This window comes from Ascaphus truei, chromosome 2 (assembly GCF_040206685.1).
Source record: "Ascaphus truei isolate aAscTru1 chromosome 2, aAscTru1.hap1, whole genome shotgun sequence".
NCBI lineage: Eukaryota > Metazoa > Chordata > Amphibia > Anura > Ascaphidae > Ascaphus > Ascaphus truei.
Window position 1 is genome coordinate 464,958,713 of NC_134484.1, and position 16,758 is coordinate 464,975,470.

Here is a 16,758-nt window from a genome sequence, read left to right on the forward strand (position 1 = left end):
CGCTCACGCACATTTTTAACTCCTCCCTCTGCTCTGGAACCTTTCCATCCTCCTTCAAACATGCAACAGTCATACCATTACTCAAAAACAGCAAGCTTGACCCTACCTGTCTTTCTAACTATCGGCCTGTCTCCCTCCTGCCTTTTGCCTCTAAACTCCTTGAACGTCTTGTATTCGCTCGCTTGCTCCATTTTCTCAACACCTATTCTCTCCTAGACCCTCTACAATCTGGCTTCCGTACTGCTCACTCCACGGAAACAGCCCTCACTAAAATAACTGACGACCTCCATGCTGCCAAAGACAGAGGTCATTACACTCTGCTCATATTACTCAACCTCTCTGCAGCATTAGACACCGTGGACCACCCTCTTCTCCTTCACATTCTCCATACTCTTGGCATTCGGAACAAAGCTCTATCCTGGATCTCATCCTACCTCTCCCATCGTACTTTCAGTGTCTCTTCTGCTAATACCTCCTCCTCCTCTATTGATCTCTCTGTGGGGGTACCCCAGGGCTCTGTCCTGGGACCTCTTCTCTTTTCTCTGAATACACTCTCTCTAGGTGACCTAATAACATCTTTTGGGTTTAATTATCACCTCTATGCTGACGACACACAAATATATTTCTCAACACCCGACCTTACACCTACTGTACAAACCAAAGTTTCTGAATGTCTCTCTGCTATATCATCCTGGATGGCCCTCCGCCGCCTTAAACTCAACATGGCTAAAACAGAGCTCCTCATACTTCCTCCCAAACCTGGCCCTACTACCTCCTTCCACATTACTGTTGGAACTACGATCATTCACCCAGTAGCCCAAGCACGCTGCCTTGGGGTCACACTCGACTCCTCTCTCACATTTGCCCCTCACATTCAAAACATTTCTAAAACCTGTCGCTTTTTCCTCCGCAATATAACAAAGATACGCCCTTTCCTCTGTTGCTCGACTGCTAAAACTCTGACTCAGGCCCTCATTCTCTCCCGTCTTGATTACTGTAACCTCCTGCTGTCCGGCCTTCCTGCCTCTCACCTGTCTCCCCTACAATCTATCCTTAACGCTGCTGCCAGAATCACTCTACTCTTTCCTAGATCTGTCTCAGCATCTCCCCTCATGAAATCCCTCTCCTGGCTTCCGATCAAATCCCGCATCTCACACTCCATTCTTCTCCTCACTTTTAAAGCTTTACACTCTTCTGCCCCTCCTTACATCTCAGCCCTAATTTCTCGTTATGCACCATCCAGACTCTTGCATTCTTCTCAAGGATGTCTTCTTTCTACCCCCTTTGTATCTAAAGCCCTCTCCCGCCTTAAACCTTTTTCATTGACTGCCCCTCACCTCTGGAATGCCCTTCCCCTCAGTACCCGACTAGCACCCTCTCTATCCACCTTTAAGACCCACCTTAAGACACACTTGCTTAAAGAAGCATATGAATAGGACTGTGGCTATTCTGAACACATGGCACATAAAGCTTGGCCCCCTGCAGATGCACTTACCAGAACTCCCTCCTACTGTCTCTGTACGTTCTCCCTACCTACCAATTAGACTGTAAGCTCCTCGGAGCAGGGACTCCTCTTCCTTAATGTCTAAAGCACTTATTCCCATGATCTGTTATTTATATTATCTGTTATTTATTGGATTACCACATGTATTACTGCTGTGAAGCGCTATGTACATTAATGGCGCTATATAAATAAAGACATACAATACAATACAATACAATACAATAATCCGTGCTCTTCCATTTTATCCGTTTGTCTAACAACAACATAATTAGTTCCCCCAACAACAACAAAAACAAGTGTTTGTACGCGTAAGAGTTTACAAACAGTCTTATCACAAAAGAGATGAAGTAACAGAGTATTTAGTTATCAGGTACACTTTAAAAATATATATACAGTATATTTTAAAATATTTATAATCAGCAAACAAAGGTGGCGATTACCTACAGTATATTTACCCTATTAGCCCTATCACTGCTGTGATGTGTACATAACAGTAACATGTAACAAAGAACATATACAGACCAGCGCCCAAAAAATCCAATAAGTCCCAAATGGAGTCCAAACAAATGAAGGGGGAAAGAATCCAGATGGTCCAATCACTGGAAGATCTCCAATCCAGGGGTCCGTGACATAGGGACAGAGACAAAAAGGAAAATCATAGTGTAATACGTAATGTTAAAATTGAACAGACAACATAAAACACATAACAAGAGACATGACACTTAACACACAAGCTGAAAATAAAATAACTATTAAAACAAACTGAGCCTGCTGCTGCGGGTCATCAAGGGGTTAAAACCCAAAACCCTACGTACAGCAGGATTGGAGTAATGCGCGTGTTTGACCAAGTAGATGCAGACGCCGGTAGCAGTGAGGGTACTCGCGGGCTCCCCGATATGTGGTATATGTCCCGTTTTCCTCTGACTTCGGAGGACTCTCCAAGATGGATGCAGAGGAATCCACACACAACTGCACACGTGCAAAGCAGCCTCTCTCGCGATAACACGATGACGCTGTTTCCTGCTTCACTTGACTCACACGTTCTCACAACCAGCACTTCTCCAAGGCGCCGTGACCTCTGACCCTACACGTTTCGTGACTGACGACCCCTGAGGAAGTGACGTCACTGCTACCGGCATCTGCATATACTTGGTCACACATGTGCATTACTCCAGTCCTGCTGTAAGTAGGATTTGGGGTTTTAACCCCTTGATGACCCGCTGCAGCAGGCTCCGTTTGTTTTAATAGTTATTTTATTTTCAGCTTGTTTGTTAAGTGTCATATGTTGTCTGTTCAATTTTAACATTACGTATTACACTATGATTTTCCTTTTTGTCTCTGTCCCTATGTCACGGACCCCTGGATTGGAGATCTTCCAGTGATTGGACCATCTGGATTCTTTCCCCCTTCATCTGTTTGGACTCTATTTGGGACTTATTGGGCGCTGGTCTGTATATGTTCTTTGTGCTTTCTCTGGTGTTGTTCTGCTAGTGTTCCCGGTTGCCCTGTATACACTGTGTATTGCTATATCTTCTATTTAGTTTAAATTTTGGTTGTATTCTTATTTTTATGGTTTGTAGCGCCTAAGCACTTTCTTTTGTGTTATAACAGTAACATGTGTTGAACTAATGCAATGGTTTCTTTGGATTAGGGGTGCTTAGTACATGCAGACACTTACACACAGAAATACATTGTGGTACGTCGGTTTTCTTGTTTAATGATCTTAAAATGATTTGACTCCCAATTCTTCCCATACCCATTAGACCGAACATGTTACAAATGAATATATCCAGCAGAGCTAGAAGTCCTATTACAGATGGGTAAATCTGGTGCATTCATATATGACAAGTGAACATTAGCACATCTGCCACCCTATTAATTAGCCCTCTGAGGGCAACAATTTGATTTTTTGTTTTCTGCATTCACAGCTGTGGGTTTCTTTATATGGCATACGTGGCTCTAAGGACGGAGGCCTCTGGAAGTCCCACAGGGTGACACATGGCTACAGAAGCATGTGCAAAGCCACAAGATATTCTCAGTACAAATGACATTGTTCCCCAAAAGGGGGGAGAAAAAACACAAGATATTTATTAAAAGAAGTGGATTCAAATGCATTTTAAATAATATATACGGTATTATTATTCACCTTAGGAGATCTATGTGGATTAAAATCTATTTTTTGTATGAAGACCCCTGGAGTGCCGGTTCCTTTTATTTTTAGGAGGATGTGTTCTTTATTATTCACCTTGCCAGTACAATAAACCATTCAGATCAAGCCACAGAGCAATATAGAATAAATGCTATTAAGCCAATCTGCAGCATTGCGTCCAACATATGGGACGCCAACATTGTTTCCAACATACAGGGAACCAACATTGCGTCCGATGTACGGGACGCTAACATTGCGTCCGATGTACGGGACGCCAACATTGCATCCAAGGTACAGGATGCCAACATTGCGCCTGATGTACGGGGCTGCACGCTACCGAGAGGCCTCTGTCTCCAGGTCTACCACTTACGGCTTGGGGTCTTATTCTAGAAAGTCCGTTGCGGCCGTTCACACTGCGATTGGACGAACACTGCCATTCAAGCCAACGGCCGTTTGTAGACCTCGTTGAATAAAACCCTTAGAAAAAGGGTGAGCTGCCTCCCCAACCCAAGCGAGAAGCAGCAGAACCGACCCACAAGCTCAGGATAATCTCAGCACGGAAGCATTACAGCCACAAGACAAAGCCAGCACACAGTACAGAAAGCTAGTGGTGTCAGCAGTGGTATAACACAATTAATAGTGCACCCGTCGTTGGCGTAATCCCAGCCATCTGGCTCCAGGGCACCTCAAGGAGTACAGCACCCATTTTATTTGGGAGGCGCCTCCATGAACTTCTTGATCCCATATCTCAAAAGGTGCCGTCCCCTCTAGGACCAAATTGAACTAATGATAGTGATAGGTTTATTACGTTGAAGCTGCAGACCGAGCAAGATCCTGCATGTGTTTTGTTTAATAAATCAGTTCTGTAACGTGAGAAAATACTGGTAGCATTTGTTTTTGTTTTTTAAACAACTCTGAATGACATTTTTAAAGTATTATAATGTCACAAGCATTTTTTGTTTCTATAGCAACCATTTATAAAGTCACAGATACTGAGTCAATACTCCTCTGCAGCCATTACGTGAACCCCCCCAAGCCAAATCTTCGCCAATCGATCACAGGAGAACGGATCGATCGGCGACGTCGCTACTTACTTATTGTGTGGATTGTATTGATGCACATATTAAAGGGAAATTATTATTATTATTACTATTAATATTATTTTAAACGGTAGCTCTGACGGCTGCTTTAAAACTAGGTGATAGACACATTTTCATAAAGAAAAAACTGGAGTATTTTGAATTCATTCGTCTCTGCGGACAATATCCTTGAACATTATAATCAGAATATAAATTGGGGCGGGGGAGAGGGGGTCTGATTATTTTTTTTTTTTACTTAAAACAAATAACTGTTTTTAACCGATCATCTTTATTTCAAAATAATTATATAACCTTTGCCCGTTTGCAACGGCCTGATTACTGAATATATTATAGGACAGACGAAGCCCACCTTGGATTCCCAGATCTGGCCCTGGTGGGAGAATGTGACTTTATCCGCAGTGTGTATATAGGGAGCTGGCAGGCAGTATAAGAGAGGCTCAGAGTCAGGCAGCATAAGAGAGGCTCAGAGTCAGGCAGTATAAGAGAGGCTCAGAGTCAGGCAGTATAAGAGAGGCTCAGAGTCAGGCAGTATAAGAGAGGCTCAGAGTCAGGCAGCATAAGAGAGGCTCAGAGTCAGGCAGCATAAGAGAGGCTCAGAGTCAGGCAGCATAAGAGAGGCTCAGAGTCAGGCAGCATAAGAGAGGCTCAGAGTCAGGCAGTATAAGAGAGGCTCAGAGTCAGGCAGCATAAGAGAGGCTCAGAGTCAGGCAGCATAAGAGAGGCTCAGAGTCAGGCAGTATAAGAGAGGCTCAGAGTCAGGCAGCATAAGAGAGGCTCAGAGTCAGGCAGTATAAGAGAGGCTCAGAGTCAGGCAGCATAAGAGAGGCTCAGAGTCAGGCAGCATAATAGAGGCTCAGAGTCAGGCAGTATAAGAGAGGCTCAGAGTCAGGCAGCATAAGAGAGGCTCAGAGTCAGGCAGCATAAGAGAGGCTGAGTCAGGCAGCATAAGAGAGGCTCAGAGTCAGGCAGCATAAGAGAGGCTCAGAGTCAGGCAGCATAAGAGAGGCTCAGAGTCAGGCAGTATAAGAGAGGCTCAGAGTCAGGCAGCATAAGAGAGGCTCAGAGTCAGGCAGTGAGCGGACGCTGCGCAGCACCGCCGGCTTCGTGTCCTGTAGCACCGTTTAATGTCTGGCCCCCCCAAAACGTGCATTGACCTTCAGCGTACAGCAGTTATTCCAACACCGTGCCAGTGTTTTCACGGATGCGCTCAGCTCACAGCCAGACAGGGGTGTTTAGCTTTCACCAATTGTTTTTGCGAGATTGCCTTTTTAGATAAATGTAACTGGTACAAACAGACCTGGCTGGCACGCTCCCAGCCCAGACCACATACTCTCGGCTTCCAAAGTCACAGAGACCTCTAGGAAAATACTGCTCTGCCGACGTCTGATTCCTAAATAGAGGCACTTCTATTGCTGATAAAAGGTGCAATTTAAACAGGGTAACACGCCCTGTGTAGGAGACTCTGCCTTAGATCCAGGCCAGTCCCGGCCGGGAATTAGACTCGCCACCGGATGGCTTTACCTCTGGGCCAGGTATTTCAGCCTGCTGAATTCAGCTGCCGGGGCCAATGCAATGGCAGGTGATGCGATTGCTCCTGGGTAGGGCAGAGAGTACTATAAAAGGGTGAACCCCAGGAGTGTGAGGGTGCTGGGAGGAGAGCGGCACTCCGCATGGTGGTGGAAGCCTCTTGTTGTTGCACTCCTGCCTGGGGTTAAAATACACTCTGCGGCTGCTCTGACTGCTAACATGGGCAAGGTCTCCGGCTGCTGTGTGTATTAAAGCAACGGATTGGGAAGTGGGAGGACAGAACAGTGTCGGGACCCTCCCGAGGCGACGGGACCCTCCTGAGGCGACGGGACCCTCCAGATGCGACGGGACCTTCCTGATAGTGACGGGACCCTCCTGATAGTGACGGGACCCTCCTGATAGTGACGGGACCTTCCTGATAGCGACGGGACCCTCCTGATGCGACGGGACCCTCCTGATGCGACGGGACCCTCCTGATAGTGACGGGACCTTCCTGATAGCGACGGGACCCTCCTGATGTGACGCTTCCTGATGTGACGGGACCTTCCTGATAGTGACCGGACGCTTCCTGATGTGACGGGACCCTCCTGATAGTGACGGGACCTTCCTGATAGTGACGGGACCCTCCTGATAGTGACGGGACCTTCCTGATGCAACGCTTCCTGATGTGACGGGACCTTCCTGATAGTGACCGGACGCTTCCCGAGGCGACGGGACCCTCCTGATGTGACGGGACCCTCCTGATGTGACGGGACCCTCCTGATGTGACGGGACCTTCCTGATAGTGACCGGACGCTTCCTGATGTGACGGGACCCTCCTGTGACGGGACCCTCCTGACGTGACGGGACCCTCCTGACGTGACGGGACCCTCCTGACGTGACGGGACCCTCCTGACGTGACGGGACCCTCCTGACGTGACGGGACCCTCCTGACGTGACGGGACCCTCCTGACGTGACGGGACCCTCCTGACGTGACGGGACCCTCCTGACGTGACGGGACCCTCCTGACGTGACGGGACCCTCCTGACGTGACGGGACCTTCCTGACGTGACGGGACCTTCCTGATAGTGACGGGACCCTCCTGATGTGACGGGACCCTCCTGACGTGACGGGACACTTCCTGCTGTGACGGGACCCTCCTGATGTGACGGGACCCTCCTGATAGTGACGGGACCCTCCTGATGCAACGCTTCCTGATGTGACGGGACCCTCCTGATGTGACGGGACCCTCCTGACGTGACGGGACCCTCCTGACGTGACGGGACCCTCCTGACGTGACGGGACCCTCCTGACGTGACGGGACCCTCCTGACGTGACGGGACCCTCCTGACGTGACGGGACCCTCCTGACGTGACGGGACACTTCCTGCTGTGACGGGACCCTCCTGATGTGACGGGACCCTCCTGATGTGACGGGACCCTCCTGACGTGACGGGACCCTCCTGACGTGACGGGACCCTCCTGATAGTGACGAGACCCTCCTGACGTGACGGGACCCTCCTGACGTGACGGGACCCTCCTGATAGTGACCGGACCTTCCTGATAGCGACGGGACCCTCCTGATGTGACGCTTCCTGATGTGACGGGACCTTCCTGATAGTGACCGGACGCTTCCTGATGTGACGGGACCCTCCTGATAGTGACGGGACCTTCCTGATAGTGACGGGACCCTCCTGATAGTGACGGGACCTTCCTGATGCAACGCTTCCTGATGTGACGGGACCTTCCTGATAGTGACCGGACGCTTCCCGAGGCGACGGGACCCTCCTGATGTGACGGGACCCTCCTGATGTGACGGGACCCTCCTGATGTGACGGGACCTTCCTGATAGTGACCGGACGCTTCCTGATGTGACGGGACCCTCCTGTGACGGGACCCTCCTGACGTGACGGGACCCTCCTGACGTGACGGGACCCTCCTGACGTGACGGGACCCTCCTGACGTGACGGGACCCTCCTGACGTGACGGGACCCTCCTGACGTGACGGGACCCTCCTGACGTGACGGGACCCTCCTGACGTGACGGGACCCTCCTGACGTGACGGGACCTTCCTGACGTGACGGGACCTTCCTGATAGTGACGGGACCCTCCTGATGTGACGGGACCCTCCTGACGTGACGGGACACTTCCTGCTGTGACGGGACCCTCCTGATGTGACGGGACCCTCCTGATAGTGACGGGACCCTCCTGATGCAACGCTTCCTGATGTGACGGGACCCTCCTGATGTGACGGGACCCTCCTGATGTGACGGGACCCTCCTGACGTGACGGGACCCTCCTGACGTGACGGGACCCTCCTGACGTGACGGGACCCTCCTGACGTGACGGGACCCTCCTGACGTGACGGGACCCTCCTGACGTGACGGGACACTTCCTGCTGTGACGGGACCCTCCTGATGTGACGGGACCCTCCTGATGTGACGGGACCCTCCTGACGTGACGGGACCCTCCTGACGTGACGGGACCCTCCTGACGTGACGGGACCCTCCTGATAGTGACCGGACGCTTCCTGATGTGACGGGACCCTCCTGATGCAACGCTTCCTGATGTGACGGGACCCTCCTGATGTGACGGGACCCTCCTGATGTGACGGGACCCTCCTGATGTGACGGGACCCTCCTGATGTGACGGGACCCTCCTGACGTGACGGGACCCTCCTGCTGTATTTGATCTATCATTTGCTGTTGTCTCCCCGTAAGAAAAAAAACCACTCCTGTCTGTGTCCTTGAAGCCTTCAGTTCAGACTTTATGCTGCTATTACTGGTCAAGGCGGCAGTATATCGGTATTAGGAGGGGAGAGAATAGGGTAACCACCCCCCCTCCCCTTCTCTGTCCTAAAGTGTTCAAAAGCAGGACTTCCTAAGCTCAGTCCTAGAAAAAAACAACCAGGTGCGGTTGTTTGCCGGGGATAAGGTGAGCGAGGTGGGTGGGTGTAAGGGCAGGGGGGCTCAACTCCAGTCCTCAAACCCTTCAACAGGTCAGGTTTTCAGGATATCCCTGCCTCAGCACAGGTGGCTCGATCAGTGGCTCAGTCAAAGACTGAACCACTTGTGCTGAAGCAGGGATATCCTGAAAATCTGACCTGTTGAAGGGTCTTGAGGACCGGAGTTGAGCACCCTCTTGTGTTAGAGTTGGTGAAAGCCTGGCCTGTTTGCTCCCACGACTGGACTTGGGGCGCCCTGGCTCAGAGAGAGGTCAGGGCAACCGGCTGGGAAGAACAGAAGGGAACGTAATTTGGGGACATGAAGAAAAGTGCAGAGAAGTATGAATGGAAGAAAGCGACTGTCACTCAGCATTAGGGGCGGGATCCCGGGAGCGGCCATGGAACGGCTAAAAGGTGCAATCCCTCATAGTCTAAACAAATATCTGTAGGACATTCGGAAAGCTCAACAATGTAATAATCTAATGTAAATCGGACTGAACGCAAACATTTGGCTGTTTGGGTTTCTTTGGAAATTCAGAAAGAATATTCTTTTCAACTTAGAGAGTGTTAGCTCTTGGGGGCAGGAACCCCTTTTCCTAATGTCTACTCATATGTAGGAATGCTTATTCCTTCTATGTCACGGGTGTGACTGCTGTAACGTGCTGTGTACACGGGTGTGACTGCTGTAACGTGCTGTGTACACGGGTGTGACTGCTGTAAGGTGCTGTGTACACGGGTGTGACTGCTGTAAGGTGCTGTGTACACGGGTGTGACTGCTGTAAGGTGCTGTGTACACGGGTGTGACTGCTGTAAGGTGCTGTGTACACGGGTGTGACTGCTGTAACGTGCTGTGTACATGGGTGTGACTGCTGTAACGTGCTGTGTACACGGGTGTTTCTGCTGTAAGGTGCTGTGTACACGGGTGTGACTGCTGTAACGTGCTGTGTACATGGGTGTGACTGCTGTAACGTGCTGTGTACATGGGTGTGACTGCTGTAACGTGCTGTGTACACGGGTGTTACTGCTGTAACGTGCTGGGTACATGGGTGTTACTGCTGTAACGTGCTGTGTACACGGGTGTTACTGCTGTAACGTGCTGTGTACATGGGTGTTACTGCTGTAACGTGCTGTGTACACGGGTGTTACTGCTGTAACGTGCTGTGTACATGGGTGTGACTGCTGTAACGTGCTGTGTACATGGGTGTGACTGCTGTAACGTGCTGTGTACACGGGTGTGACTGCTGTAATGTGCTGTGTACATGGGTGTGACTGCTGTAACGTGCTGGGTACACGGGTGTGACTGCTGTAACGTGCTGTGTACATGGGTGTGACTGCTGTAACTTGCTGTGTACACGGGTGTGACTGCTGTAACGTGCTGTGTACATGGGTGTGACTGCTGTAACGTGCTGTGTACACGGGTGTGACTGCTGTAACGTACTGTGTACATGGGTGTGACTGCTGTAACGTGCTGTGTACACGGGTGTTACTGCTGTAACGTGCTGTGTACATGGGTGTGACTGCTGTAACGTGCTGTGTACACGGGTGTGACTGCTGTAACGTGCTGTGTACACGGGGGTGACTGCTGTAATGTGCTGTGTACACGGGTTACTACTGTAACATGCTGTGTACACGGGTGTGACTGCTGTAATGTGCTGTGTACACGGGTGTGACTGCTGTAACATGCCGTGTACACGGGTGTGAATGCTGTAACGTGCTGTGTACATGGGTGTGACTGCTGTAATGTGCTGTGTACACGGGGGTGACTGCTGTAATGTGCTGTGTACACAGGTTACTACTGTAACATGCTGTGTACACGGGGGTGACTGCTGTAATGTGCTGTGTACACGGGTGACTAGTGTACACATGCTGTGTACACTGGTATGACTGCTGTAATGTGCTGTGTACACGGGTGTGACTGCTGTAACATGCCGTGTACACGGGTGTGACTGCTGTAACGTGCTGTGTACATGGGTGTGACTGCTGTAATGTGCTGTGTACACGGGTGTGACTGCTGCTGTAATGTGCTGTGTACACAGGTTACTACTGTAACATGCTGTGTACACGGGTGTGACTGCTGTAATGTGCTGTGTACACAGGTTACTACTGTAACGTGCTGTGTACACGGGAGGTGATATATATATAAAATAACGATATACACACATCTAGTCTTCCAAATGGGGATGGGGGTTGGGATGGGGGGTTGTGGGGAAGCTCATCAATCAAATTTTGACTCAATCTCTAACCCAGGGGTGCTCAACTCCAGTCCTCACTCTCCCCCCCCCCCCCCCCAACAGGTCAGGTTTTCATGCTATTCCTGCTTCAGCACAGGTGGCTCAGTCCCTGCTCCAGCACAGGTGGCTCAATTAGAGGCTCAGTCTTTGAGCCACCTGTGCTGAAGCTGGGATATCCAGAAAACCTGACCTGTTTGGGTGGCGCTTGAGGATTGGAGGTGAGCACCTCTGATCTAACCCACCTTGCCCGTCAGAGCTAATAAAGAGAGGGGGTTCTGCCCGTGCAAACTCATGTTCCGCACAGTGATATCACACAAAGGGGAGTGGCCCGACTACATGAACCTCTCCAGGTCTCAGATGTTTACAAACAAACTATAGCTAAATAATGTCAAAATAATAAAAACCCGAGGTCGCTCACCTCTACCCACCTCCTTAAACCTGTCACTACCGCCAATGTGTGTGCGGCCTGGCAGAGGCTGCACCTTCCAGGGAGGGTCTCACACATCTCCCGAGGGCCACACCGAGTTTTAAGAGCAACCACTTCCTTGGCCCGCAGGTGAATTCCCCATAGCCTGCAAATGAAGAGGCTATTGGTACTGTAGGTTTCCCTAAAAACCTGGTCTGGGCCTGGGGCCCTGAGCAGATGTTGGAGAACCACTGGGCTCCAGGAATTCTAGAATGGGAGCAAAGCAGCCCCCAGGGGTGAAGATAAAAACACGGTGTCCAATGCAATGGATGCTATACCCATGTGAATAGGAATAAAATGGAGCATTTGCCCCCAAAATGGAATAGAGTACGTCAGGCAGACCCTGTAGCCACGGCATTGCCAGTCATTCATTAGGGATGCCACCTGGGAAGGTGTGGTCTTTGTCCGAGCAGTTACTGCTACCTACAGCAGTATCAAATAACCTCAGCAGCAAGACCAGGAAAACCAGTTTGAAAGGTTGCTCTGACACCCTCCTCCCCCCCTCCTTCTCCCTCTCCTCCTCCTTCTCCCTCTCCTCCTCCTTCTCCCTCTCCTCCTCCCTCTCCTCCTCCCTCTCCCTCTCCTCCTCCCTCCCTCTCCCTCTCCTCCTCCCTCCCTCTCCCTCTCCTCCTCCCTCTCCCTCTCCTCCCTCCCTCTCCTCCTCCCTCCCTCTCCTCCTCCTTCTCCCTCTCCTCCCTCCCTCTCCTCCTCCCTCCCTCTCCTCCTCCCTCCCTCTCCCTCTCCTCCTCCCTCCTCTCCCTCTCCTCCTCCCTCCTCTCCCTCTCCTCCTCCCTCCTCTCCCTCTCCTCCTCCCTCCCTCTCCTCCTCCCTCTCCCTCTCCTCCTCCCTCCTCCCTCTCCTCCTCCCTCCTCCTCCTCCCTCTCCTCCTCCTCCCTCCCTCTGCTCCTCCTCCCTCCCTCTGCTCCTCCTCCCTCCCTCTGCTCCTCCTCCCTCCCTCTCCTCCTCCCTCCCTCTCCTCCTCCCTCCCTCTCCTCCTCCTCCCTCTCCTCCTCCTCCCTCTCCTCCTCCTCCCTCCCCTCCTCCTCCCTCCCCTCCTCCCTCCCTCTCCTCCTCTTCATCCCTGCCCTCTCCTCCTCTTCCTCCCTCCCTCTCCTCCTCTTCCTCCCTCCCTCTCCTCCTCCTCCCCCCTCCTCCCTCCCTCTCCTCCCTCCCTCCCTCTCCTCCTCCCTCCCTCTCCTCCTCCCTCCCTCTCCTCCTCCCTCTCCTCCTCCCTCCCTCTCCTCCTCCCTCCCTCTCCTCCTCCCTCCCTCTCCTCCTCCCTCTCCTCCTCCCTCCTCTCCTCCTCCCTCTCCTCCCCTCCCTCTCCTCCTCCCTCCCTCTCCTCCTCCTCCTCCCTCCCTCCCTCTCCTCCTCCTCCTCCCCCCCCTGTCCTCCTCCCCCCCTGAGATAGGAGAAAAGGGCATTGCCTAAAGGATGAACTCCTTCCCTGAGCCAATGACTTCGGTTCCAAAACAGCACACCTCCCAAAAAGGGTGTGTCTGTATATACTGTAACACACACACACAGTAAAGGGGACAGGGAACACAATAATAATCTAAAAGATTGGAGCATGTGCTACTGCTAATGCTAACATACTAAACGGTACTTTGTAAATATAGAGAGTGTGTGTGTGTGTGTACACACACATTCATGATACTGGGTTATGGTATGTGTGTGTATGTATACACACACGCACACTCATACGCATTCATGTGACTGGGTTATTGTGTGGGTGTGTATACACACGCATTCATGTGACTGGGTTATTGTGTGGGTGTGTATACACACGCATTCATGTGACTGGGTTATTGTGTGGGTGTGTATACACACGCATTCATGTGACTGGGTTGTTGTGTGTGTATGTGTATACACACATTCATGTGACCGAGTTATGGTGTGTGTATGTGTATATACACACACACACACATTCATGTGACTGGGTTATTGTGTGTGTGTGTGTGTTTGTGTACACACATTCATGTGACTGGGTTACGGTGTGTGTATGTGTATGTACACTGGGTTATGTATGTGTGTGTGTGTGTATACACACATTCATGTGACTGGGTTATGGTATGTGTGTGTGTGTGTATACACACATTCATGTGACTGGGTTATGGTGTGTGTGTGTATGTGTGTATGTGTGTATGTATGTATGTACACACTGGGTTATGGTGTGTGTGTGTGTATATGTGTGTATGTGTGTATGTATGTATGTACACACTGGGTTATGGTGTGTGTGTGTGTATACACACATTCATGTGACTGGGTTATGGTGTGTATGTGTGTATGTGTGTATGTGTGTATGTGTGTGTCTACACACTGGGTTATGGTGTATGTGTGTGTCTACACACTGGGTTATGGTGTGTGTGTGTGTGTACACTGGGTTATGGTGTGTGTGTGTGTGTGTGTGTGTGTGTGTGTACACTGGGTTATGGTGTGTGTGTGTGTGTGTGTGTGTGTGTGTGTGTGTGTGTGTGTGTGTGTGTGTGTGTGTGTGTGTGTGTGTGTGTGTGTGTGTACACTGGGTTATGGTGTGTGTTGATTAAGAGTGAAACCCGTGATTTCTATAGAGAGAGAGTAAATGAGAGGCGCACGTCTCTTTCCCCCCCCCCCCCCCCCAGTTCCCCGTTCTTTTATAGGGGAATGTCAGCATTAACCCCCCAGCTGCCAGGGCACCCCCTGCTTACACCACTTGTTTTGTTAAAAGCCCACAACAAAAAGCACAACACATTGTTAAAAGCAAAAAAAAAAGGAAGCCAAACGCCAAACCAGCCACGGGCGCCATGTAATACCTTACTGATATCGAGCGCGGTCAGTAACTGAGTGGTGAGATCGTTCCCACTCTCCTCGGCTTTGCGACTACTGCTCAGGTAAAGCTGTCAAAAACGGGGGTTAGAAAAGTTACATGAACAGCAAACACAGTGTTAATTACAGAGGCGCGGGACGCGGCGCCCGCGCTCCGGGCAAGCCCAGGGTCACAACCTGCGGAGAGAGAAGGTAAGCGCATCTTTCCCACGGACGCTGCTCTGCAGTATACAGAGTTTGACAGACGCAAGGGGACTCGTTAGCTAAACGCTCAGACGCGATCGTTAGTGGCCGTTTGCGTGATGATCACAAACGGCTATTGCAGAGCCCACGAGATTTCCTCCCCACCCCCCAAAATGGCCAATTTACATTATTGCACTAATCAGAAAGGCCGACGTGTCGCGCCCAACGGACCCTCAGCATGGTGACGAAGGTCCGTCATGGTCGAAACGTTAATGGGGGAGATTCAAAAGAGGGAGGAGATCGGCATAGGGTCCACTTTCATTATTCTCGAGTGACCTCATCTGCCCACTCAAGGTTAATGTCCTATGTTCCCTCCGATGTCACGGGAACCCCTCGCTGTGCCTTAGGAAAACCTCTTGAGGGGGTGTTCCTACGTGTACAAGATTACTGATGTGCAACCAACACAGGTGACACTTGAGAGGCTGCTGCTGGAAGGAACAAAAGCCATAGAAAGTAATTTGGGGGAGATGTTTTGATGACCTTTGGGGGGCCTCTAGCTATGCAAGTAGCATCCTGCTGAGAATGGTGGAAGGCGACTTTCTCCCCGCGGCACCCAACTCAGCAGGAGATGGCAATGGAAAGAGTGTGGTGACCCCCACCCTGTCTGTAAACATTGAGTGAGGTGGCACAGGAGACCGGCCTGAAGCCATTCATTTAAGATAACCAGGGACCAACAGCTGCCCTTTCCAGTGGAGGGCCCTGAACTGGAAGTGTCCTAGTGTAGGACTGCGACAGTTCCACACTGGGAGATCCCCAAGACCCAACGCATTTGCCGTCTCCCAAGTCTATGAGATTCCGCTCAGCCTCATAAGTCTCAACTCCCGATTGGCTTGCAGGCGGCTTCATGCCTGTGACCATGTGACGCTCCCAACTATGCACGTTTGTGGAAGGTGGGTAACAGGTCAAACACTGTACAAAAAAAGTTACAAAATTCAAAGCAAAAAAACAACCGTTTGGGGATTTGGCATTAACTCTGTATTGGTAACATGCCGAGGTATTTATGTTTGGATATATTCAGTACTGCTGTATGAAGCAGTGTATATAACACTGTAGCAGAACTTAGATCTAACATTTGATATACTGCAGGTCAAAACAAGTTTGCGTTTAATTAATTCCAAGTGCCCCTGTATACCTACTAATATTTGTTTCAGATTTAAAATTTTAAAAAAATTGCCTGGAGAATTGGGGAAATAGAGAAACACTCTCACTAAGGCCTCGGCCAAGCTTCTTGCTGGCGTGCGGAGGCGCGCTGAGGCTGAGGGAAGGCGGGTGCTTTCCCTGGCCTTAGACAGCGCGCCATCCGGGGGCGGGCCAGTGATGTCACGGAGCTGGTTCGCCCTCATTGGGCGAACCGCTCACGTGACCGGCCCTGCGCTCCGGCAAGCGGCGAAATGTAAAAATTACCTAAGACCTGCGCTTCCGCGCGCTTGCGGAAGCGTAGGCGAGCCCCTATTAAAGCCGCTCTAATTGCGGCTGTAGGGGCTCAGTGCCGAGCGGAAGCGCGCCTCCGCCAGCAAGCAGTAACCCTGGATGAGTCCTAAGAGAGGATCTTGAACCAGTATCTCCCACTTCAAAGCTAGCAAATCTACCCATGGGATGTGCCTCTTTCAGTCACCCAGTGAGAACAGTTCCCGTCACCTGCATGTGCTCCAGAATACTTGGGTGCAGAGACATGGCGCAGATAACTTACCTTGCTGTTCTGAATGAGCCGGATGATGTGTTCGAAGCAGTTGTTACTAAGGAATATTGCTTGTAAGACAGGTCTGTCCCCACAGTTCAACATCTCAGGTATAGCTCCTAAAGGAAATGG

General features: G+C 50.9%; 1 protein-coding gene across 4 annotated transcripts in view; it reads right to left on the reverse strand.

Moving 5' to 3' along the window:
* Positions 1 to 16,758, reverse strand: part of NBEAL2 (neurobeachin like 2) — a 249,925-nt gene that overhangs the window by 101,416 nt on the left and 131,751 nt on the right. For 3 of the 4 annotated variants that reach the window (XM_075588102.1, XM_075588103.1, XM_075588106.1), the window contains exons 9-10: positions 16,639 to 16,745; positions 14,693 to 14,776 (exon numbers count right to left, since the gene is read on the reverse strand). In XM_075588102.1, coding sequence (XP_075444217.1) covers positions 14,693 to 14,776; positions 16,639 to 16,745 — 191 coding nt within the window. The remainder of the gene's footprint in view (positions 1 to 14,692; positions 14,777 to 16,638; positions 16,746 to 16,758) is intronic. The other variant, XM_075588105.1, reaches the window with a different exon arrangement.